General features: G+C 34.7%; 1 protein-coding gene across 6 annotated transcripts in view; it reads left to right on the top strand.

Moving 5' to 3' along the window:
- The window catches only part of LOC128999393 (epsin-1-like), a 42,707-nt gene extending 17,344 nt beyond the window's left edge, over positions 1 to 25,363 (top strand). For 4 of the 6 annotated variants that reach the window (XM_054425877.1, XM_054425881.1, XM_054425878.1 and 1 more), the window contains 12 exons: positions 3,765 to 3,854; positions 4,941 to 5,150; positions 9,888 to 10,112; positions 11,186 to 11,221; positions 13,741 to 13,789; positions 14,230 to 14,410; positions 15,019 to 15,166; positions 16,903 to 16,935; positions 18,143 to 18,239; positions 18,732 to 18,968; positions 22,024 to 22,212; positions 22,620 to 25,363. In XM_054425877.1, the coding sequence (XP_054281852.1) occupies positions 3,765 to 3,854; positions 4,941 to 5,150; positions 9,888 to 10,112; positions 11,186 to 11,221; positions 13,741 to 13,789; positions 14,230 to 14,410; positions 15,019 to 15,166; positions 16,903 to 16,935; positions 18,143 to 18,239; positions 18,732 to 18,968; positions 22,024 to 22,212; positions 22,620 to 22,738 (1,614 nt within the window). In that variant the 3' untranslated portion in view covers positions 22,739 to 25,363. The remainder of the gene's footprint in view (positions 1 to 3,764; positions 3,855 to 4,940; positions 5,151 to 9,887; positions 10,113 to 11,185; positions 11,222 to 13,740; positions 13,790 to 14,229; positions 14,411 to 15,018; positions 15,167 to 16,902; positions 16,936 to 18,142; positions 18,240 to 18,731; positions 18,969 to 22,023; positions 22,213 to 22,619) is intronic. The other 2 variants (XM_054425879.1, XM_054425880.1) reach the window with 2 other exon arrangements.
- The last annotated feature ends 466 nt before the right edge of the window (positions 25,364 to 25,829 follow it).

A 25,829-nucleotide genomic window follows, 5' to 3' on the forward strand; every position in this document is an offset into this window, starting at 1 on the left:
GAGTTAAGCAGATAAACAGTAGGTACTGTATATAGCTGTTTTTTTCAATTTTGTTCCAGGTCCACAGTAATAATAGCTGGGCATATGCAGTTCCGCCGGTAATTATTTTTACCGCCGTGTTATCTGATTTTTTAACTATCCGAGGTAGTCTCGGTCCAGTTTAGCTCGGATAATCGGACTTCTACTGTACTGTAAAGTGAATAAAGATAATTTGATATGATTTGATTTTACTGTGCAGCTAAAAAAAATCACGATTGCCGATCCAGACTACTGGGAGTCCGGACAAGGCCGATCCTGATGAGCGAGAGTCTACTGTAATAGGAATTTGATTAAAATCTCTCTATGCAAGTGACTTTTTGAAAAGTATGAAAGTTGTAGCAAATAAAATTTATCCGTTACATAAACATTTAACTGATAAATCCTCAAATTATATTTGTAAAACTTTTTCTCTTTTACCAGCTTAAAGTTTGAATGACTTCTCTGTGCTTAGAGAATTATTTTTCTTTCACACCTTGACCTTGGCTTTGACTTCTTACTATGCTGTGTATAATACTTGTAATTCCCTTGACCCTCTTTTTTCCCTGATATCAAATGGTAACAGTTTCTCAATGTTTTTTTGTGGTTTGAATTTTATTTTGCAAAAGTAGTTTATATATGTTTAAATGATGTATTATTTATTTTGCAGCCCTGTGGATGTGAGTTTTAAAGCTTTTATAGCTTGCATTAGCGATTGTTATATGAATTAAATCTTTCAGCCCCACAGCTGTTTATCGGCCTTCTAGAGCAACATAAACACTTCACTTACAACTCCACAAACCGATTAGAGCTGTACCCAATATGTTAAGGTTTTGTGTTAGGGAATTATTTTTCTTTCACACCTTGACCTTGGCTTTGACTTCTTAAGCTGCGTTTTCCTAGACGCGGAAAACGCAGGAAAACTCAAAAGGCTCTTTAATCTCATTCATTTTCCCAGAGAAGAGAGTGTAAAATGCCATTTTGAGTGTTACAGACAGAATGACAGACAGACAGTCAGACAGAAATTAAGATAACATGCGTTTCGGCTTTCCTATTGTATGAAATGGAAAAATAACCGAAACATTTATGATTCCACGCAATGTACAGACAAAACTCTAATTTTATTTATGTAGATATATTTATATATGTGTCCGTTAGCACAATAACTAAAGCAAAAATTATCCGATTTTGATGAAATTTGGTATAAACATGTAAACCTACATTTATTCAAACCAGCATGATTGGACTACAGGAACGGGTGTTTATGGGGGATTTTATGGGGTAAAAATGAGTTTTTCCCATTTTTGACCCTAAAAACAAAAAAAATCTGCAAATTCTTACCAAACCATATTGTAGAGCTTAAAAAACAAATAACTTAGTATTAAGTGTTACTATGCGCCTAATGGTTAGGGAGAAAATTCCAAAATATTATAAATATAAAAAATTTCCATGTTATTCTTATAGAGAAAAGTAAACTGTTGTAGTTTGGTTGTACATGTTTTGATCAAATTTGGAAAATGCATTTATTTCAAATTAAACTATTGACATTAAAAAAAAAACAAAAAAAAACATTTCTTTACCCTCCCTGTTGCAGCAAACCCAAGTACTCGTTAAACTATTTAAATATGGATTAAATGTGATATTTTTAAGGAGACATTTTAGTGTAAATTCAATCAGGCAAATGGAAATTCGCCTAGTCTGCAGGTTTGCTGCGGCGGGGGTATTTAATGATTGAACCAGCAACTATCATTATGAAAGCTGACTGATTGGTGGGTTATTTGTGACATGCTTCTTAATTATTTAGTCATTTTGCTAGTTTTTACTCTCCCTTGTGTAATTTATTTGTTTACCAAAACCTCCTAGATATTAATTTTGAAATTTTAGTAATAAAGATGAGATAAATAAGCGGCTCAAAGAATTAATAAAAAAATAGCTTTTTTTATCTCATAATAACTTATAAAATAACTATGTTAGTTTGTATTAAAAAATCTTTTGCTTACAACAGTAAAGATTTTAAGTTTATTAAAAAATCAGTTCTAACTACAGGTTTTATTATGAAGCATAACTAGTTCATTGTTATAAAACTAAGAAACATTTCCTTATAATTAGGGATGGTCAAGTCTCGAAATTTCGGGAAATTTTCGGGAAATTTTCAATCTCGTTACACGAGACGAGATTACTTTTTGGCCGAGATTTTTATCGAGACGAGAATTAAAAAAAAAAAAAAAAAAAAAAAAAAAAAAAAAAAAAAAAAAAAAATTAAAAACGCCTGCAGAAAGTCAATGCAATACCCGCAATACAGGAGCGTGTTGTAGTTGCGTTTCCTTTTCGAAGGCGTTCTTATTTAATTAATTCTTTTAATGTAAATATTACTTTAATTCTTTTAATGTAAATATTACTTTCATTATTTTAATAATATTACTTTAATAACATTTGAGAAGTTTTGTTAAGTGTAAGCAGTGTGAGGAATGTTTTATTACTATAAAAAAAGTCAAAACAAGTAACTATTTTATAAAAATTAATATTGCTTTTATTTTATGATTTATTTTATTTTAGGATAAGTTGAACTCTATCCTAACTGATATCACCATGTTTCCTAATCGTAGGCATTTTTAATAAGTTAGGCGTGATTAATAAAAAAATGTTATGCTGATGTTATTTAATGAAAGATTGTAAATATTCTTGCCTATTATCATTATTTTAGTATTTAAACAGTCATCTAACAATGTTACAAAATCAGGTAAAAATTTTGAACGTGCATTTCCCGTTGTGTATGAGAAGAGAAATCTCGTCTCGATCTCGTCTCGAAATTTTATGAGAAATAAAAAATCTCGTCTCGTCTCGTCTCGAACTAAAAATCCAATCTCGTCCATCCCTACTTATAATCGATGATTAGTCATTGTTTCCTTCATTGTGGCCACAATTCATTTATTAGATAGTGCGACCTTCACTGTATTTGTTATCACTGTTAATATTTCCAACTGTAAAGGCGCGAATTGTATTCCAAAGTTCTACCTAGTTGTATGTAAGTAAGCAATATTGTAATTTTACTCTGAATTAATTAGGTTCTAAAGATTACTCAACTAAATTTTATGTGACTATCCTCACATGTAGACATCAAATCCTATTATAAAATCTGCAGCTCATGATTAGTGTTTCATGTTTGGTAACACTTGTGTGTGTGTATTAATGTCAACTGTAGGGGTGAGTTGGCTGGTCTAGTGGTAGAGCGCGGGACCTCGGTCCCTGAGATTGTGAATTAAAATCCTGCAAAATGGATTTGATGCAAGTGATAATGCCGCAATGTAGTCTAGAAGTAATGTGAAAAACTAACATTTTATGCTGCTTCTATTTTAGGGTGAATTTGATCCCCCCGGACCTAACCCATTAGTTATTCCAAAGGACGAGAAATTTCAAAAAAATCTTTAAAAATAGATCGTCCTTTTTGATAATAATAATTGTATTGTAATTTGAATAATTAGAAATAAGCAGACGACATCAAACTTTAGTAAAACCGTAATGGTAACTCTATTGTGTGTTTAATCATACTATGGTGTGCAACTTGCCCCCCCTTACTCTTAAGTTGCACCTTGTACCTCACATTTTAACTAAAGTATAAGTTCTGATGGTAGATAACAGCAACGAGGCCAAGTCATGTTGGGGATGTTATTAAAAGTGTTATTAATGTGACCATGTTCATTCTAAACTTTGGATGTTCTTAACTTTGAAGATGTGAATTTTGTTTTTAGATGAAAAGACAAAGAGAAGGGATGCAGGTCAACGTCGCAGGTTTACGGCGGAACATCATGAACCTGGCTCACAACTACTCAGGAGCCCAGGTAAACCTCTCCAATAAATAGCCCTCCTAGGCCCCTAGGACCTCTCCTAGGCCTCTGGATCACTAAATGGTTTAAGATACCTTTCTTTGTTGAGTGATCCTTTATAATACCACACTATAGTTTCAGACCTCAGAGTCCATCATCAGGTGTGAAAAAAACATCAGGCCATCTATCCGAATTTGGTCAGATCCGTCCATACTTAAGCCAAAACTCACGATCCTTTTCAGAACATTTCAAAGAACATTTACCAACGTATCACATCTCCCTATGCAAACCGTTTAATTTATTTTAACCATAAACCACATTTAAATAGAAATTTAGGAACTCTCCACCTACACAATAAAGGTAATTACATGAACACAATTGAAAGTATAAAATACATAAATCGACTAAAAAAATACTCAATGTTTGTTAAATGACAAGTTATTGTTCTAGACCAACATAATTTACAATAAAACTATGGAGCTATCAGCTGATGGAGATAAGAGAGACACCCCAACAGAAGCCTAGGTTAAGGAAGGTCAGGAGAGACATAATATCATCAACGGCTATGACATGAGTCTTGACCCGTCTTTCAGTGTCACCAAGCGTGTCTCCCGTAATAACACCAGCGAGTTTTTCAGAATTATATTAGTTCTTCATATTTTTGTCTTGTGTTTGTGTCGTGTGTGTTCTACAACGTCACTTGCAGATCTGACCACTTTAAAATGACCTGATGTTTTGTCACCCCTGACGATGGACTCAAAAGTCTGAAGATTAGTAGTGTACACAAGATCACACAAAAAAAAGGTTACTAGAACTACTTAGCTCAAGCTCATATTTAAAAAAAAAACTCATGTGAATTCAAGTAGGTCTAAAATAATATTCTTAATGTTGTATCGATATTATTTTCAAATAGATTCTCAAAGACAGATAAAAAACTAAATTGTATTTTGCATAAAAGGCATCAATTTTCACTAAAATTACGTAAAAGTATTTGCCAAAACTATTTGTCGTTTAATTTAGCTTACTCATTAGAAAACATAGTTACGTAAAAATGTAATCTTTTAAATAAGTGCCAAGTGTAATTTCAAATTGCCACCGTAGGTAAAAGTACGTGAGGCAACCAGCAATGACCCTTGGGGCCCGAGCTCCACGCTGATGTCAGAGATTGCAGACCTGACGTACAACGTGGTCGCCTTCACGGAGATCATGCAGATGGTGTGGAAGCGGCTGAATGACCACGGTCGCAACTGGAGACATGTTTATAAGGCGTTGGTGCTGCTGGACTACCTCATCAAAACTGGCTCTGAGAAGGTATTAGAGATGAGATTTATCGTTATATTTCGGTATTAGGTTATCAGCAATACGTTATTGAGTGATAACTGGTTATCGTAAGCTGTTATTTTAATAATCTGATACGGGAACTCCAGGACAATATCGGTCAGTCTGGAATGAAACGACAACTTACCGTGGCCAAGCTAAACTGTTATTCCTCCGCCGTTACTGAACTGTCTGTTATTTCCCTGGCGTTTCCGAGCAGGCAGTTATTTCCCTGCATGTTATAGTGTTGACTGTTATTGTAATGATTTTGTTGTAGAACGTACATTTTCCATTTCACCCTAATAATTATAACACAGTTATAGTTTTTGTTTAACAAATTGTGTTATTAGGAAGTGGCTTCTACTGAAACAGTTTTTAAATAACAGGGTTCTAGCAGTAACCTAATACCACGATAACAGTTATTTGTAGATAAGTTTACACACTCAGCTGGCGCCAGTCCTCATGTAAACGCGGCTTTACTAATTTAACAGGGTGTCTACACTGGTATAAAATGTCACTGATTTTACCAGGGAGTTACGGAGTCACTGTAAATGATTCAACCCGCCCGATCTTACCCTAAAGACTAAAACAGTGTTGACCTTAAAGGCACCAGGTACGTGGTCCATCGAGACTTGACTCGGGAGGTTAGAACGAAACGCGCCTATCTAGCCGAAGTCCGTACGGAAATTGAGAAAGTCTCCGGGAAGCTCAGAATGCCGATCGTCCACGACCATCTGAAGGTGGAGAACACTCGCTTCACCTGGGAGGAGAATAAATTGATGGCTGGGAGAGAAGACGGAGGGCAGAAGCTACTACACATCCTCGGCAAGGACTTCACGGATTTTCTTAAGAATCTCGCTGAGAAGGGCCCTGGGAAGAGGACAGACCGCAACCCAGGTGTGAGAACAACGTACGCGGAGGCGACGAAAGTGGCGAGGGAGCAGCAGCACGTGTCGACGGCGGCGGGTACGACCAAACCGACACCGACAGTATCGCCGGTGGAGTCCATGGCTTCATCTCCAGGTGCCAAGGTCTAGGGAGTGGACGCCGATCCTGTAAGTGTCACTACTTTCAGAGCGAACAAGGAACTTAGTATATTAGCATACAATGTTTGTGGACTTAAAAATAAGCTAGAGGATAATTTATTTATAGATTTTGTCAATGAGTATGATTTAATTTTTTTACAAGAAACATTTATTAATCACGAGCAACATGATTTAGTTTTAAAAAGACTAGTTAACTTTAAGATAGATTTTAAATTTGCAGTAAGAAATGCAACACTAGGTAGACAGTCAGGTGGTTTAGTTTTAGGAATAAATAAACAGTCAAAATTCTTCAATAATATTAAGTTTGAATATTTTAGAAATATAACTGCTTTTAAGTTACTGGAAGAAAACTATAATAGAGAATTTATTATTTTGCCAATTTATTTGAATTATAGCACTTGGGAAAATGATTTCGAAAATTTGTATGAAATAATCTATGGTAACAATGGTAAAAATTTAATCGTAATTGGAGATCTAAACAGTCGAATTTCTAGTGAGCAAAACATTACTGAAGATACTAATATACTGACCAATGCATGCCTAAATTATGATCGAAAGTCAAAAGATACAGTTTTAAATGTAAATGGGAAAAAAATTTTAGAAATGTGTGATGATTTTGGATTACTTGTATTGAATGGGAGAACAAAGTGTGATTCTAAGGGCGAATTTACTTTTGTAAATAAATTGGGAGCGTCAGTGATAGACTTAGCACTTGTTTCAATTCATTGTTTACAAATAGTTAGTGATTTTAAGATAATAGAGTACATTGGGTCAGATCACTTGCCAATACAATTAACTCTTAAGATAAGGAAAGAATTAGATTCCAGAGTCGAGGGACAAGTTTTATCTTTACTTCCAAGATTAAAGTGGACCAATTTTAATGATTTTAATTTTAAGGGAAGAATATACACTGCTGCTTTAAATTTGCAATTGGACATAGACGAGGAAAGAAATGTTAAGAGTCTCATTCAATGCATTACAGAGTCAGCTCATGTTAAACAAGTAAAGTCAAATACAAATAACTCTTTCAAGTTTGCAAGGAAACAGCCATGGTTTGACTTACAGTGCGCTAAAGCTAGGCACAATGTGTTTAAACTGTTGAGAAAGTACAGAAAAAGCGATGAAATAGAGATAAAAAATGAATATATTGAGGCCAACAGATCATTAAAAAATTTACTTAAAGCAAAAAAAAAACTGCTTACTTTGACAATATGTATTTATCTTTGTCTCAGGCTAAAGACAGTAAATGTTTATGGAAACTTATAAATAGTTTTAAGATTCAAAGTCCTAATACAGGTGGTCAAGTCAGCCCAAACGAATGGTTAGAACACTTTAAGAGTCTCTTGAACCCGCCCCTGCTGTCAACCAATGTCTGTTATGCGCTTCCTCTTATTCAAGACGACTTTCTAGATAAAGAATTTAATTTGAACGAATTAAAAACAGTTTTATTGAAAGTAAAGAATGGTAAGGCACCAGGAGCTGACGGAATACCCTACGAGTTCTTTAAAAATGGTTCAGAGTCATTTTTAGTTAAGTTGCTGAATTTTTATAACAATATTTTCAAAACTAATAAAGTACCGAAAAGTTTTAAACAATCAATTATCTATCCTCTGTTTAAGAAAGGTGATAAAAACATTGCACAAAATTATAGGGGTTTATCATTTATAGATTGCGTAGCTAAGTTATACACAAGTTTACTGCACAACAGATTAAATCTTTGGATAACAGATCATGATAAGCTGTGTGAATATCAAGCTGGTTTCAGGAGTGGCTATTCGACAATTGATAATGTTTTTATTCTTTCAAATGCTGCAAAATTGTCTCTCAGTAAAAAAAAGGGTAAATTATATACTTTTTTTGTAGATTTTACTGCAGCTTTCGATACAATAGATAGAAATGCTTTGTTTTATAAGTTATCATGTCTTGGTATTTCTACGCATATGTTACGCGTTTTAATGGATTTATATAATGGTACTTCGTCAGCTGTCTGGTGTAAAGATGGAATAACAGACTACTTTGAAACAGGCCTCGGTCTAAAACAAGGAGATGTTTTGAGTCCTTTATGTTTTAACTTATTTGTAAATGACATTATAGATTCATTAAGTGGAGGCTGCATTTTTGGAGATGTTCAAATTAAGGATTTGTTATATGCTGACGACATTGTGTTGATGGCTCCGACGGGAACCAGTCTGCAGTTAATGATAAATGACCTTGAGAGATATTGTCAACAATGGAACTTGACTGTGAATCTAAGTAAGTCAAAGATTATGGTTTTTAGGAAAGGAGGGAAACTGAGGAAAAATGACAAATGGTATTTTCGAGGTGAAAGAATCGATGTGGTTAATGATTATAAATATTTGGGAATAAACTTAAATTCTAAACTATCCTGGGGTTTGCATTTAAAACACAAGTGCAGCTCTTCAAAATTAGCAATTAACAGTATTTGGAATACATTTCTAAATAACAAAAATGTACCTTTAAGTAAAAAATTCACTGTTTATTTTTCAATTGTCAGATCAACTCTTTGTTATGGGTGTCAAATATGGGGTTTATGGGAAAGTGATTATGTAGATGGGACTCTTTGTTATTTTGTAAAGAAAATTTTAGGATTGGCAAAAAATACTCCCAACTATGCATTGTATCTCGAAACTGGACTAGAAAAAGAGTACATTTATACACTCAGCATGCATGCTCGTTACATCATACATGCTCTGTCACTGCCGCCGAACCGTCTACCAAATAAATTAGCAAAGAAAATAATCAGCGAAAATATTTATTGGAGCAGAGATTGGAAGGGTCTTGGAAGTAAACATGGAATTGAATTATCCTTTGATGTGAATTCCATTGAGGATACCCAGCGACACCTGTTATCAGTAGGGGGGAGAGCAGGCGGGGGTTAGTCCAGGCGGCATTGGCCTCACAATACCACACAACTTATGCTTCACTGAATCTTGACCTTGGAGATAATGGATATCTATTAGATAACGTTCCTGATATTGTTAGACGATGGGTATTCAAAGTAAGGACAGAGACTATTTCCTTAAATTTTAAACCTTGGATGACAGACGCTAATTTTATATGTTCTTTGTGTAATCTAAATGAGAATGAGGACACTTATCATTTTGTTGCTCGTTGTCCAATTTTAACACAAATTAGAAATAAATGGCTATTGAAACCTGTTTTAACTCGCTCAGAGTTTCTAAATTTTCTTAATGGTAAGGATTGGCGTTCGCTGGCAAATTTTCTTAAAGAGGCTTGGAAGTATAGGTGGGATTTGGTTTTAGAATTCAATGTCTAGCAGCAAAACAATATACATATTACAGCTTATTACAAATATTTCACATTTTTAGTTGTATAAAATAAAATGTTGTCAACCCGGCAGACGGTCTTATGACCATTGCTGTAATGTGCTGTTTTTAGTAATTTTGTTGTTGTTATGCAGAAGATGGTGTTTAGTTATAAGTTCATATGTATTTATGCAGTTTATTTTTTTGTTAATAAAGCACTTTTTCATTTCATTCATTCATTTCATTTCATAAAACAGTGTTGATCAGTTGACCTGTTCAAAATCAATATCAAAATGGTAGCTGAATCAACAATTTAGTACATCATCATTTGATAAGATCAAATTAATTTTCCAACCAAGATTTCCCATGACCAATTCTAATCGCTATAGTTTTTCCAGGTTGCTCAACAATGCAAAGAAAACATCTTTGCTATTCAAACCCTGCGAGACTTCCAGTACGTAGAAGAAGGAAAGGACCAAGGTATCAATGTGAGAGAGAAGGCCAAACAGCTGGTCTTGCTGCTGAAGGACGAAGAACGACTAAGGAACGAGCGAGCGAGAGCGTTAAAGGCAAAGGAACGATTTGCCCAAACAGCGTCGGGCTTTGGAAGCGACACTGGACTGGTGAGCTGAAAATTGTTTCAGTCTAATATTAGTTGTTCAGTTTGCGGTAAAGCAATAAAGTGACTTGCCAGTGAAATACTAAATAAAAAGTGCATGTACGTATTCTTCCGACAAGTACCAGTTTTAGTTTTGGTTTCGAGTGCGTCATATTAACATTTTACAACAGCTGATCGAAACACTTACTAATCTGTGAGTTCTCGTTTCTGGTTGGTTAAAAGCATTTTGGTATCTCAATTTAATAATTTTACTAACCAAAAAATGTTCTTAACCCGCAAAAGCTGTCTAAACGACTGCGTTGGTACTTATGGGTAAAAGCACATCGTGTACCGTGGAATCAACGTGACCTACTTTTTACCATCCTTCACTCTCTCATTATAGTCCAGCAATAGCTGGTTTACATACTGGTAGAGCTACATAGAGAGGAGGATGTTAAATGTTTAGCGAGGCTTGCAGGGTATTTTCTAAGCCAACTTTTCAATGATCCATTTACTGAGAGAGGCGACTTAAAAGGAATTTAAATTTTACCCTTGAGGACTCTCTTGGAACTCTGATGGATTTATGGATTTATAACTGAACTAGGCCTATGCTTTTTTATAATTTCTTATACAGTAGGAACACTCCATACAAAATTAACACTTTGTAGTGTACAATTTTGATACAACTGTTTATTTTACGTTTTATTATCTTAAGCATATTTAGAAGCTCATATATTAAATATTTTTCTAATCATTTTTAGATTTTATGATATTAAAATACTGAATTGTGAATTTTTAAGTCCCTGGCCCGGTCAGAAATATTGTGTGGGTTGAGTGCACATTTTTAATTCAGTGCAAACTCTGTTGTGTTAAATTTAACAAAAGGGATACAATAGTTTATAAGCTGCTATATTTTAATATTTTATTGTTTTTAAAATTAAATTTACCTTCCTATTAACGAATTGATTACTCATATACTGATTAATCTAACTTCTGACAAATTGTACGCTCCGTTCTTTTTTTAATACCTAACTTAATAACTGTTGCGCTTCTTAAAGCTATGATTTGTTTGAGTGTGATTTTTATAATCTTTTTTAGGACTCTGTTTCCCCTTCAAGTCCAGGATTTCCATCAGTAAGTACCTCATAATTTAAAATTAACCCTAAAAATGTGTGCATGAAATATTACCCGTTCCGAATCTGTTAAACCGTATCAGTGTTTTGTTATTTATAAGCATGAAACTCAGTTTGCAGTATTTATGAAATGTTTGAAACTATTATAGTTGATAAAATTTGATAAAATGTTATCTCCCAATTGATAGATAAATTACTTATATTAGGGGTTTCAAAAAATTCAATAAAATTGAATCATATCAAAATAACTTTAGTCAGTTTGTAGAAATCACATATAATAGTTAGGGATCGACGGGTCCCGAAATTTCGGTAATTTTTCGGGAAAAAAATATTCCCGATTATCGGGACGGGATTACAATTGACTCGGGAATTTTTCGGGACGGGATTTGGTCCGATCGTCGGCGATTTTTCCGCTTCGCGAGTGCCGATAACGCCGTTATTGCGAGCGATAGGTCCGCGAACGCAGGAGACGAAGTCATACCGACGATCGCGCCGTGACCGCGGAGTCCTTCCGACGATCGCGCCGTGACCGCGAGTCATACCGACGATAACCCCGTGATCGCGAGTCATACCGACGATCGCGGCGTGACCGCAAGTCATACCGAGGATCATGCCGTGACCGCGAGTCATGACGACGATCGCGCCGTGACCGCGGAGTCATGCTGACGATCGAGCCGTGATCGCGAGTCATACCGACGATCGCGCCGTGACCGCGAGTCATACCGACGATCGCGCCGTGACCGCGGAGTCATGCTGACGATCGAGCCGTGTTCGCGATTCATACCGACGATCATGCCGTGACCGCGAGTCATACCGACGATAACCCCGTGACCGCAGAGTCATACCGACGATCGCGCCGTGACCGCGGAGTCCTACCGACGATCGCGCCGTGACCGCGAGTCATGACGACGATCGCGTCGTGACCGCGAGTCATACAGACGATCACCCCGTGACCCGCGAGTCACAAGTTACTATAGGTACCTGTAAATTGTTACCCATTTTTTGGTTTTTAGCGAATTTCCCTATAGGGAAGTAGCTATTACCGTAGGTCTCATGGTAAGACTTAGGCCCGGGACTGATTTACTTTTTCATTTTGATGTCCCCAGAGGCCAAAAACACCATTCGTTCAAATTTTTATATATGTATATATATATATATATAGGTATATATATATATATATAGATTTATATATATATATATATGTGTCCGTGAACACGATAACTTGAGTAATTTTTATCCGATTTTGATGAAATTTGGTTTGAAGGTGTAAGGCGGGATAAACTTGAATGAGTTCGCGATCCAGCATGATCGGACCATGGGAACAGGGTTTTATGGGGGGTTTTATGGGGTAAAAATTGGTTTTTCTCACTTTTGACCCTCAAAACACAAAATTTCCCAATTTTTCTCTAAACCTTCTTAAAGAGCTTAAAAAAACAAACAATTCAGTATATCAAAGTGTTTTTGTACGGTTATTGGTTACGGAGAAAACTTAAAAAATGGTAAATTTAAAATTCCCATGTTATTCTTATGGAGAATATTGTAAAATGTTGTAGTTTGCTTGTTTATGGATATATTTTGATCAAACTTGGCAAATTTATTTATTTTGTAGTAAGCTATCAATATTTTACTAAAAACACAATTTATTAGTTTCCTTGTAGCAGCAAACCTAGGTACTCGTTAAACCTAATGTATTTAAATAGATCAATTGAAAATCAATTCAGCCAAATGGAAATTCGCTTAGACGGCAGGTTTGCTGCGGCGGGGTAGTATTATAGATCAGTGCCACAAATGGTAAAAATTGATTTCGTATGTCTTTTTTTGGTAACTGCAATACAGTACTTTCTTTTTATGCACAGAAAAAAATCCCGTCCCGTCCCGTCCCGAAAATCGGGAAGGAAATAAAAATCCCGTCCCGTCCCGTCCCGAACTAAAAATTCAATCCCGTCCATCCCTAATAATAGTAATAGTGATAACAGAATTACAACATTTTCTTCTGAAACTGAAAAAGTTAAACGTTGTGTACCCCAAGGGTCAATCCTTGGTCCCCTGTTGTTTTTATGTTATATTAATGATGCTGGTGGTGCACTTTAATGTTTACCTGAGAACAATCTTTGGTTTTATGTAGACAATACGTATCTCAAAGTATCGGTTTAGTCAGCGCAACAAGTTGAAATCTTAAGTTTTGTTTAGTTGGCAAACATTGGAAACTTTCTAGAGCAAAATAAATCAAAGCTTGGTAAAAAAAATATTTTACTTATAAAACAAATCAAAATGAACAGTTAATTGAACCAAATATCATATATAATGCAGAAGAAATTGAACATCACAGTACACAGTGGTTCTAGGGAATGAAAGTCTCTAGATTCCTAAAATGTCGGATAAACAATCCAGTTTTGACCTATATTTTAGCTTGGGCAGAGGTGTTAAATCCAAGCAGCAGTGGTTGATTCAGTGTTGGTTAATAAATAGTGCTGGGGCTAGTGTAGTACTGAAAGTTAATTGGTTGTTGTTTGTTCACAGTACAGAGATGCGTGGGGATCCGGCGAAGAATCCACACCAACCAGTAGAGGTGAGATAAACAGAATAAATATTCATAGTACAAAGAAATATTCTTCAACACATTATTAAGTTATATATTTATAAATCATTACATTCATTACTGCTTTCTGTTAAGGCGAGACTTAAGAATTAATTCATAAAATAATTTGATTTAATTTTGTCATGATTTGATTAATTTACCAATTAATTAAAGGCTTAACGGTGTCTACAAACAATTTTAAATATTAACTCCTTTCTCTCCCACATTCAAGACAACTTTTTTACAGAAAGTTTGTATAGAAAGTTGTGTATGGCTTATCCTGAAGAGTAGCTATATTTTTAAGGTTGTACACTAGATGCAGATAATGATTTAGCATCAGATTTTTAATATAACCAGTTAAAATAATCCTTGTAACTAGTAGAAGAGACATGTTTGTTGTCTCAGTCCCAACGATTAGTCCCATTTGTTAGTTGCAGCCGTGGAAGCCCCGGAACTTGAGTGTGCTCGGCCACAGACCGTTGGAGAAGAAGAACTACAACTACAGCTGGCGTTGGCAATGTCACGTGAGGAGGCGCAACAGGAGGAGCAGAAGAGACGGAGCGACGACGTACGATTGCAACTGGCTCTATCACAGAGCGAGAATGAATTTAAGTAGGTAGCCTGTGTGTGTTTAGGTTGCTTAACATTATGCTAAAAGGTGTATTCTTATTATTATTACCTTAAAAAACCACCGCTGTATTGGATTTCCTGCAATAATCTGAATACAAAATTATAAAACATTACCACAACAAATTTTTTTTAGTCTTCATTTCTACGGTTAGCTTAGGTTGTAAACGGTTAAAAGAGATGTTGAGCAAAAGGTCTGTACCCTTTGTGAACTCATTCGAATAAATTCTGTGGATGTTATATCTTTTCAAAAGTTGTTAAAGTCCATTTTTGTCTTTCCTCCTCTAACAATCTTAAGAGCTGACTGGCATTTCCTGTAACAATCCTACATTTAATTCATGTACTTCCTGGGTCTCATAACCACATCTTCTCTAGGAGGCTCAGTAATTTGTAGCCATCTTCCTGTTGCTTCTCATGATCTGAACTCACTATAGTATCTTGCTGGTGTTTGGTCTAATTGATTTTCTTCTGAATGTTTATATTTTGTTCTGCTGTTTAATGATCATGATTATAATCCACCGCTGTTAGTAAAACCATATTTTTCTTTACTTTGAGATTTGTTGAAGTTGAAACTTGTGAAATGTATTTTGCAGACATAAAGTGCCGTCGAAAGATCTGGACATGCCCTCAAGCCACATGTTGGATTTGTTAGACGTAAATTTGGGCGCTGCTAGTCCACCCCCCGCACCACTGGATCCTTGGGGTATGCCTTCCTCGCAACCCCCACCACCTCGACCACAGGTAAAGTCTTACAGTTAAAGAAATACAAGTTGGTACAATTGACCCTCTCTTAACCAACCCTGGATCAACCACACGAGTAAATTAAATTTAGACAAAAATTACTATTATCAAGTAAATTTTGGTGAGAAATGTAGTATACAGGGTGAAGCAGACCACCCGTGCGCATACTTTTACGTGATTATGTTTCACCTAGAAGCGCGAAATAGAACTATTCCCCCCTGAATCGTATACGAAGAATCCATTTAAAATACTTAGAACGTGATCTAAGCACAGGGTGTTCCAGGAATGAAAGTCACGGGTTTGAATATCGAAATTTCCTTATATCAACCTATATCACATTGCACATTTTAGAAAGATCATGATTGGAGAAACTAGTGAAAGTAGAACTCAATTATCTCAATTTGTTCAAAAATTGCGGCCATGTTGTGAATTTTTTGCGTATTGACGTAATACCTTGTCTTTTTGAACCGGCTAAACATTCTACCGTTCTGATTGAAAATTAGTTTTCCACAGAATATTTCTCTAAGCAAGACATTTCTAAACATGTATAATGTGATATAGGTACCGTATAAGGCAATTTTGAGATTCGAACCCGTGACCTTCATTTCTGGAACACCTTGGGCTAAGATCATGTTCTAAGTATTTTTAATGGATTCTTCATACGTGATTTAGGGGGAATCATTTTATTTTGCTTTTCTAGGTGAAATCGTACTCCCGTAAAAGTATGTGCACAAGTGGTCTGCTTCACCCTGTATACATTACTGAAACGTTTACATAATTTAATTTATACATGTCGTAACTTAATTATACATCATTTTATTCATAAATCCAGCTGAATAAGAGTAGTCTTTCACCACAAAGTATGGCTATATTCAAGAGAAAAATTTGCAGCACTGATGATCTTCTTCCTTCAGTACGTTAATGGTACAGGTATAGAAATTCACGGATCGCTTTGCATCCCTTTTCTATTGAAGTGCAGTCATTGACTATATTGTATACTGAAGTAGACATCCCATCTATATCATCTGTCATCAATTTTTTATTAAAAAAGAATATAGTTGTTTTAGAGCCAGTCACCGCTGGTGTCTATAATTCTATTTTCTACCTTATTTTTTATCACTGACCAACTTAATTGGTTATGCCAGTTGTGAAAGCTCATAATGAGGCATTTCATTAGTTTGTGTGTTCAACTAGTTGTGTGTTGTAAAGAGTTGGTGAATTTGATAGGAATTAGTAATTTGGATCAGTCGGTGGTTCACATCAGCTACGAGGATTTTTATTTTTTTTTTAAACTGTGACAACTTTTGCAGATGGAATGTCTAGTTGTATCAATAGACATAAGAAACCCAAGTATTTTTTTTATGTAATATCAGTAAAACATTAATTTCATCAGTATTTCACATATTCGAATAGTTATCCAATTTAGGTTGGTTCTGAGAGGGTGTATTATTATTACCAGAGGGGTTGTGGCATAGGGTAACCCTGTGATTAAATCACCACTGGTGGATCGTTAGTGATGAAGCCGTGGCCTTATTTTTCATGATATTGCATACAATTTGTTTCAAATTGAGTTCTGATTTCTTAAAGTATAGTATGGATGAGTATATATTTACTCTGCTCTAGTAAATAAATATAATGAATTGATTTTTTCAATAGAAATAACTCTAACCTAAGAAAGCTTATTCATATGGGAAATTCGCTAAACACAATCTATAGTTTTTTATTTTTTTGTTCAGACTCTTGACATCATGTACACAAACTGGGACTTGGTAAGATAATTGTGTGATGTCCTGCTTACTTCCTTGTAAAAAATAAAATAAACATATCCATGATAGTTATAACTGCTTCATAACTCAGTAAATTTAGCTAACTTATGTTATTTATTCAAATTAGCATTATTATTTTTTAATTTGTATTTGAGTTGTTATTTTATTTTTCATTCCTTTAGAATTATTTTCTGTTTTATTTCACCTATTTTTTCTAATGGTATTCAGTTTCATTTGTTTTATTATTAAAGATTTTGTTTATTTTGTTAGCTAGTAGTATTGTTATTTTTTTAAGAATAATTGATGTGCTATTATAAATTGTTTTGTGTGTAACTTAAGAGGGTAAAAGTAGGGAATTTGATCACCTATTATAACTTGTACCCCTTTCATAGTGTAAATAAATTGCTTTAACAAATTTTAAAATACTTCCCTCTAAATAAATAACCAAAACTGGAAAAAACTGAGTCTTTTAATTTGTGTGACACGTTTGAGTTTTATATATAATAACTCTGTATAAATACTAGCTATATTAAGAAGTACTAAAATCATGCTGTAACCTTCTATTTAAAATAACCAAAGATGTGAATAGAAAAAGATTATACCTCTTCAGATGGTATTGACAAAATAGTATTTTTGATTAAATTGGATTACAATTTTAGTTTGTTAGATTTTTTCATCCCAAAAACAGGATACAGCCTGCATTCCAATGAATTTTTACTTCCCAAGTTATCAAACTCTAAAAATATTTATATACTCACGTTTTTTTAGTTGGTACAGAAACTAATAATTTTTGTGATAACCATGTTTCTTTACACTTTATTTGATATTTTATCTTAATTTTAGACTCAGCTCATTGTCTGAGAATGTTAATATAGATATTGGCTATGCTCTTGAGCACTTCATAAGTTAATTTAATATTCAATTTCTTCCCAACTAATCTGGATAAAGCAAGAAAGCTGGAAGATTCCTTGGTTCTTGTGCGTTGATTCACTATCACTCTGTTTTTGTTTAATTTTTTCATGTTGAATTAGTTTTACATCTACAAATCCTGTTTTGGGTTGTTGGTTAAGTTAAGAGTTAAGTTAGGTAAGAACCGAAACATAGCCTAAAACTTCAATTGTGTAACACACAAATTATGTGGTAGTTAATTAGACCTTTAGGTCCTATTCCTTTATCCACAATATCAGGGTTCTAACTTAACCTTGCACAGACTGATCCGTGGAGCGTGACGACAAACAGCACTCCTAGTGTCAACGACCCCTGGACACCTGCGTCTACGTCGTCTCAACCACTGCCTCCCAAACCTGGTGAGTGTGGACAAGCTCTTTAAATTGTTTAATTTTTTACGCCTTCTTATCTTATCTATAACACACGCTTTTTCGTGATATACCACAGAAGGGTTGTGGACCAACCATTGTTGCCGCTGAGGCAGCGTTTGCCAATCTGTCTGCGGCTTAATTATTTACGCCACACTGCACAGTAAGCAACTAGTTTCTCTACTCTTTGTAGACTAGAAAGTAGTAGTTTACAGAAAGTGATCGGCAAAATCAGCTAGAGCGCGCTAAATTACTGGTTACTCTCATATGGCACTTTGTCACAAAAGGTATACTTTGAGTAACATCAATAGGCTCTAGGCTCTGCATGAAGCTACTCAATATACAGTTTGAAAAGGCAAATTGTACCCTGTAAAATTATGTTTCCTTTTAAGAAAAAGTTCAAAATTTTTTAAGTGTGAAAACATTTACTCCCAATTAGAATAAGTAACATTATTTCAATGGGTTAACATGGTTCCTGTACAGATCCATGGCGGGCAGTCGACCCCCCTACACCAGTGCCACCCAAGCCCCCCATGAACGACCCCTGGTCCCCCGCCAGCCCTGCGCTCAGTGTTAGCCCACCCCCGCAAAGCAATGGCACCAACCTCACCTACAACAGTGGTACCAACATAGCAAGCACTCCACTCAGTGATTTAGACGAGTTCGATCAAATATTAAACAGAGATAGAAATATCAACAGTGTGAACAACAATATTACTGGTGAGTTTTGTCCGTTGATGACTCTAATTTAGGATATCTGATATATTATTTCATTCCATCAAACATTGTAACCTGTAAATATAAAACATTCCATCTGTAAATACCAGGTGTACCCAAAGAAAAATACATAGTTGAATGGGCTACTCAAAGAGCGCTACTGTCTACAGTTCTATTTTCCTCTTAGTTTTTTTTTACTGTGTTAGTTTAAGTTTATAAAACACCCCTAGGCCACGTTGACTAACCCTCCCATACCAGTCAGGGAGGAACTGGCTCCTGGTGGAGGCCTTCATTACACGGTGTGGAAGACCCTAAATCGAATTAGGGTCGAGGTACCAAAATGCAAGACAAACATGCAGAAATGGGGTCTCTTACCAGACGATGAAAACATCTTGTGCGCGTGTGGTGCTGTTCAGGATCCTGGCCATCTGCCCACGCCTAGACCAGTCTTGCACATTAGATGATCTTTTACATGCGAATGACAAAGCCATATCGGTAGCTAATTTTTGAAAAGCGAAGTCTGATTTCCGGACACGGAAAGTAAGTAGTTTATAAAAGATGCCGTATTTAGAATGATTTTTTCCTTTCATTTTGGCTTGGTTGAATAGTTGTTGTATTTCATGGAAATCTGCAATTTACGATACAGTCATTGGCTCAACTGGATACAAGTTTTATGTACAAATGGAAAGTCTTATACAATAGACTCCCTTTTATCCGGACTCTTCGGGACTGAGGCCAGTCCAGATAACGGGTTTTCCAGTTAAACCGACGTCCCCAAATACTCGTTAAAAGGACCGTTTAAATGCATACTGTATACAGTAGTTGACTTAAATTTAGGAGAGCATTGTATTTAGGCACAAGATCACTGGTCTCAAAGCTTTCCCTTGAGAACAGTCGTTTCAGTACCACCCACTTCCTGCCGATCTAGTCCGGTTAAACTGATGTGCTGATAAAAATTGTCTGGTTAAATAGATGTAATTTCCACTGAGTGTGGTCTGGTTAAACCGATGTCCGGTTAAAAGGTGTCCGGATAAGAGGGAGTCTACTGTAGTTCTATCAAGTCGAAGCTTACAATGTAGAGGAAGTTTTGTAATGTTTAGGCTCATATTTTGGGATAAAAAAATTAAAAATAAATTTTGGAAAATGGTAATTTCGGGCTAAGCCTGTTGTTTTTCAGAATTATTTGTTTTCGTGCAGTAAACGGACAAAAAGAACATGAGTTAATGTCCAATTATTTATTTTGGGAAATTATAACTTGATCCTTATGATAGAAGACAACATTGCTTTCAATGTGGTAACCAATGAATACTTGCCAATGGGGTCAGATAGCACAGAGAGTCAAATTTTAATTTGTCAAAGTGTTATTGTTATCATTTGTTACTTGTTAGCAATATTGTGGTTTAATTATTGTAGAAAATATTGAGTTATAGCATAATTCAAAATTATTATGTTAGCAGATACTGTTGGTAGATTTCTGGAAGCTACTTAACTCTATAATTTGAGTTACTACTCCTCAATACAAACCGTATTTGTACGAATATAAAAATAATAAATATCAACTTTAAAAAGTCTTTTTGTTCTTTTAATGAAATAATATTTCACAGAACTAGTTGTATTCTATTCAGCGGTTTCTTTTATCGAGGAAGGCCATTTTTTCTGTTAATAGTGTTATCAGGTACTGATAACGCATAGGTTTGCAAGTAGTCATTGGAAATGCTACAGTAAGAAGCGATTCAAAAAGTGTATTTAGTGTTTATGAGTTGTGTTACTGTGTAGTGTAATGGCCTGTCTTAAGTGTGTCATCATTGATTTATTTCTACGTACTCTCATTTATGGAGGTCTTTTTGGTCTTGCTGCACATTTATTTATGCCAGCTGATATTATATCCATAATGAATGGTAATTCAGCAATTATTAATTGGAATGGGACGAATGGGTTAATTTACTTGATGATTAATCGCTTCAAACAAACATTACCAACATAAATTATACAGTTATAAGTTTTGTTTTGTATTTGTTTAAGCAATAGGGATGATTTAGAAGGTTTGGAGGGGATGCGGAGTTTAGCTGGCTTAGAAAGTAATTAAGAACTTTGGTTCCAATCTTCACAGATAAATTGGCTGAACTTAATCCCCCTAAAAAATCGTTATGTCAATTGTTACTATTCAAAACAAATTAATCTTCAAAAGGATAAATTAATTACAGAGAGATGTTTTTCGAAAAATCGAATCTATTCTAGATTTTGATTATTTTAAAAGGTTTTCTGGGTGAAAGGCTCTAGAGCGGAATAAGTTAGATTTTGTTTGGGGTAGGAAAGCTTACATGTACAATGGGAGAGTCTTCTAGCTATGTGTTATCTATCTATAGAGAATACTTGAACCACTGTAAAGACTGCTCTTCATTATTTTAAAGTTATCCTACACACTGTATTACCTTATTACATATTTGTACCTATTATATTTTTTTAAATTGCTATGTGATGATCATAATTATTTCTTTTCTTTGAGAACTAACATACCATTTTTACGTCTTGTATCAATTTTAAAAAATGCACTCTATAATGGACCGGTGTTGATTTTTTAACAATACTGTAGTTGTTAGAGTAATATTAGGTATACTGCATCAAGCTTCCACAACTTTGAAAGGCTATTTGATTTAACCATAGACTAAGCAACACAAGTAGACTCCTCATCTCATTGTAAATATTGAAGCTTGTTTTTCGTGTCTAGTTCATGTACGTCCACACCGATCGCTGGGGTAGACAACATTTTGTTTCTATTATTTTAGGATTATTTTCATGATTTGTGCTTTACTATTTGGTTATATAACTAGGAGACCAGTTATTGTTTATGATTATTGGTTTTATTTGGTTAAATGAGGTTTTAAATTACTGAAATAACAAGAAACAAATCGTAAACAAAACATAACCTCTACAGTTGGACGTACAGAACTAACAATAAAACTGGCTTCAGCTGTTCCATAAGGATGACAAATCTACTAAGGGAGTATGATTTATCTATGATTTAACCTACTACAAACCTTCCACATTTGTGTTGTAGGCACCATCAGCCCAGATCCCTTTGACCTGACAGGCCTAACTAACTCACTGACGCCGTCCCCCTCTAACGTTCCACCGCCCAAGAAAACGCCGCAAAGTTTCCTAGGCGAGAACTCTGCTCTGGTGAACCTGGAAAATCTAGTAACAAAAACTTCGCTCACGTCCGCACCCGCTGTGCCTACTCCTCCAGGTTGGTCTTCTTTTATTTTCATTCTAATCGTAAAACATTTAAGTTTTTTTTTATTTCTTAGTTTTAAAATTTTTCCTTTCCTTTTATCGCTTGTTTGTTTTCTTTTCCTCACTATTTCTTTTTTCAATTTTTTTTATTCAATATTTCCTTCTTCCATGCAATAGTTTTATACTTGATTTTACTCTTTTAACTCCCTTAGTAATTGTTTTTGGGAATTTTCCTATAGGGAAGTAGCTATTACCAGCACGCATAAGACCTATACCCAGGTCTGATTTACTTTATGATTTCGATGTCCCCAGTGGCTAAAAACACTAGTCCAATCAGGCTAATGGAAATTCAGTTAGCCTACAGTTTTAGCTCGGTAGGGTACTTTTAATTATGTTTGAAAATTATCTTGTCTGTTTCAGCTCTAGCCAACCCGTTTTCCAACAGCCCCACGATGGTACGCCCCCCGATCAGGACGCCTCCGTACCCCCCGGCCGTCCAGGCACCCCTTCTACCGCAGCCAAACCCCTTTCTATCGTAACTCTTTACAACTCCGATTGTGGCTGTTACCTTTTATACAGTTCCAATGTTGCTTTCCAACTTTTATTCTGTTTCAGTATTTTTATTTGTAAACGTTTGAAAAAGTTGTACAATGTGGGGAGAGCGGATGTGATAAATTGTTTCAGATCAAATTGTTTTATGCATTTATTATAGTGTCACTTTTGCCTTTTAAATGTCTACAATGTAAGGTGCTAAACAAAATGATTTCCGGGTGTACATAGAGACTTATTGTCCGTGCTTTAACGAATGAGTCCATTGTGTATCTTTGTGCAGTTTGATGTATACACTTTTTGTAATAAGCAAATATATTACAGGAGATAATATTAGTGAGGTCTGAGTTTTACAACATTTCACAAATAGACTACTTAACGAACACGTCTATACAAAATTTTTTTTATTGCATACTGACTTTTAATACTACTAAAATAATTTAAAATAAGTAAATGGAGTGTTTCAGGATTTGTTTTGAGTTTCAAGCGAAATATCAGATCCATCAACTGCACATTGATATTGATCCAAAGTTTTTTAAACAGCCACACGGATTTAACGTAACGGAAGGCCTTGGTGTATGAAAGTTCACTTTATTCACGACACCAATACATTATTCTACAATCACGTATTATATGTAATTTAAGTGTATATAAAGACTAGCGTAAGAAGGGGAAGGGCAGTAGCAATAAGCCGCGGTTGATTTTATTTAGAGTATTTATCATGATTGTTTTATTTTATACCTTATTATCAGTAAACTATGAGTCGGTTTTGAGTGGATGTTGAAATCGTTCAACAACTTTTATATTATATTTATTATTTTGGAGAAACTTTTATATTAATAACAATCCCTAATAAGTTATTGGAGCGCTAGGTCGTATATTGTAAAGTGAATATGAACACATGGTGTGTATAAAGTAAAATTAGGTTTTTACCACTGTCTGATTACTTTTAACAGTTTATTTAGTCAAGGGAATGCTATGTCAGGGGCCCCAGCTTTTTATGATGTATATGAATAAGTTGGACAAGTCGAACAATAATTGTATGAATATAACAAAACAGTCAACTACCGTAATGAAATCTATGTCGCTTTTTTAAAAGGACTCTAAAACCAGTTGATGAAGAAACATGTTTAGTGATTTTACAAAAATCAATGATTTATATTATTTTTCCTACAGTTACCTAACAATGTACATGTTCTCTCACTGATTTGAGAAAGCAAATTCGCTAATTACGCCTACTAATTACTTTGTCTCACTCCAGATTTGCAACGTGAAGGCACAAAATAGTGGGCGCGTAACATGCAGGCAACGTCGTATGCGTAATAAGTTGGCAGCACTGGCTGTAAATCAGCTGTTCAGCTGTTGTACTGTTGTATTTGTCACTTCACATTAAATGTTATATTAAAAGTTCACTTCTGTGTAAAAATTGGTTATGTTTCTTCACCAATTTATTTGTTTTATGGTAACTGTAGGAAAAGTATAATGTGCAACTCGAGTTCAAAGTACAATTACCTCACTCGAGAAACCATTCCTCACTCGCCTACGGCTCGTGAGTAAGGATTTCTCTCAAGTGAGTCAATTGCTCACTTTTCTCACTAGTTGCACAAATAACTATTAACTATATGAATGTCCTTGCTATGGTTAAAGATTTTAATTATTTCTATGTGTTTTTAAGTACTTCCTAAAAATAAAGTACAGTATGAGTTCATACATTTTATATCATTAATTTTTTAACAGAAGGATCTTTCCTTTGAATTTGATCTTGAAGAAATGTAATTGGTTTTTAACTTCGTTACTCAAAATTATTTGTAGAGTGATAGACAATACAAATTACCTTTAAAACTCTGAATGGATTAAAAATCCAAAAAATGTATTGTTAAAAAGCTATTGAGTTTAGAGAATGGTTGTGAAACATATGAAAGAGGTTTGTATATAAAGTTCCTGATAAAAATTGTATTTTTTTAAGTTAACTTAAAACCGACTCATTCCGTATTTATTAATAAATTAGTCGATTATGCTAACAAATTGTAATTCGTTATTTAATGTAAAAACCCATTGAGTCAAAGTACTTAATAATGGCAATTTGTAAAATGAAATTTTCTTTCCTAAATCCCCTAAACTACTTGAATAAATTAATAAAATATTGGTACTGGTTTATATTATCAATTGAGATGGGGACACCACTTATAGGTGTGTATTTTAAATCAAATTTAAGTGAAGGAATAAAGTGAGATGTCTTTGGCAGCTTTGTTACTGACTACTAACAAGTAACAACTAATAGTTTATTCTTTGATCAATTTCAACCAGTATTAAGTACTTTTCCTCAATGATAAATCAGTCATTATCTATATTATGTTTAGTGTTATTATTTTAGTCCGATTTCCTATTAATAGTTCTATGTTACTTGGCTGGTCCTGTTAAAGTTTGTTTTCCACCGCTTAAAGATGGTGGGGATGCATATAAAGGCGAGAATACTAATCTTATTTTACATTTTGTAAGATAGCACACTCATTGTTAACACAGAACATATTGTTTATTTTACTATTTTGAGGACCGATACTGATTTTTATCTGTGAAAAGTCTTTGTGTGTTATTAAACTCTGTGGTTTATTCTAGATATGATTCTTCCTTACTCCTTTTAAAAGTATGGTAAATTATATGTTTTTGGTGAAGGTTAAATGGAGGTAGTATTTAATGTTATTGGTGCAGACTTCTATATCAAACAATTCCGTCTATTGCAGCACTCGGGTGCTCTCTCTAATTTTTGGCTACGAGTGAACTACAAATATTGTGTGACTCCCAACTTATTGAAACTTTCCAGCTTGTTTTCATATCTTTTTAAAAATTTTACCTTACCTCCATGTCCACTGAAACCTTAAGAGAATTGAACTCGTCCTATGGCTTTACATCATGGAATTGTCCAATACAGAGAAGTTTCTCTTCACCAGACTCACCTATTCTTGTGTCATCGGGAAAATAACAGCTTGAGGCATATTCTCCTCTGAGTCTTGACATTAACTCGTAGCTTAAAGCCTTTATGATTGAGATTTGAATATGAAACAGAGTCCTGTAATTTAATCA

The sequence above is a fragment of the Macrosteles quadrilineatus genome, unplaced genomic scaffold (genome assembly GCF_028750875.1).
Source record: "Macrosteles quadrilineatus isolate MER2022 unplaced genomic scaffold, UCM_ALF_1.0 Scaffold_8__2_contigs__length_117827958, whole genome shotgun sequence".
Taxonomy (NCBI): Eukaryota; Metazoa; Arthropoda; class Insecta; order Hemiptera; family Cicadellidae; genus Macrosteles; species Macrosteles quadrilineatus.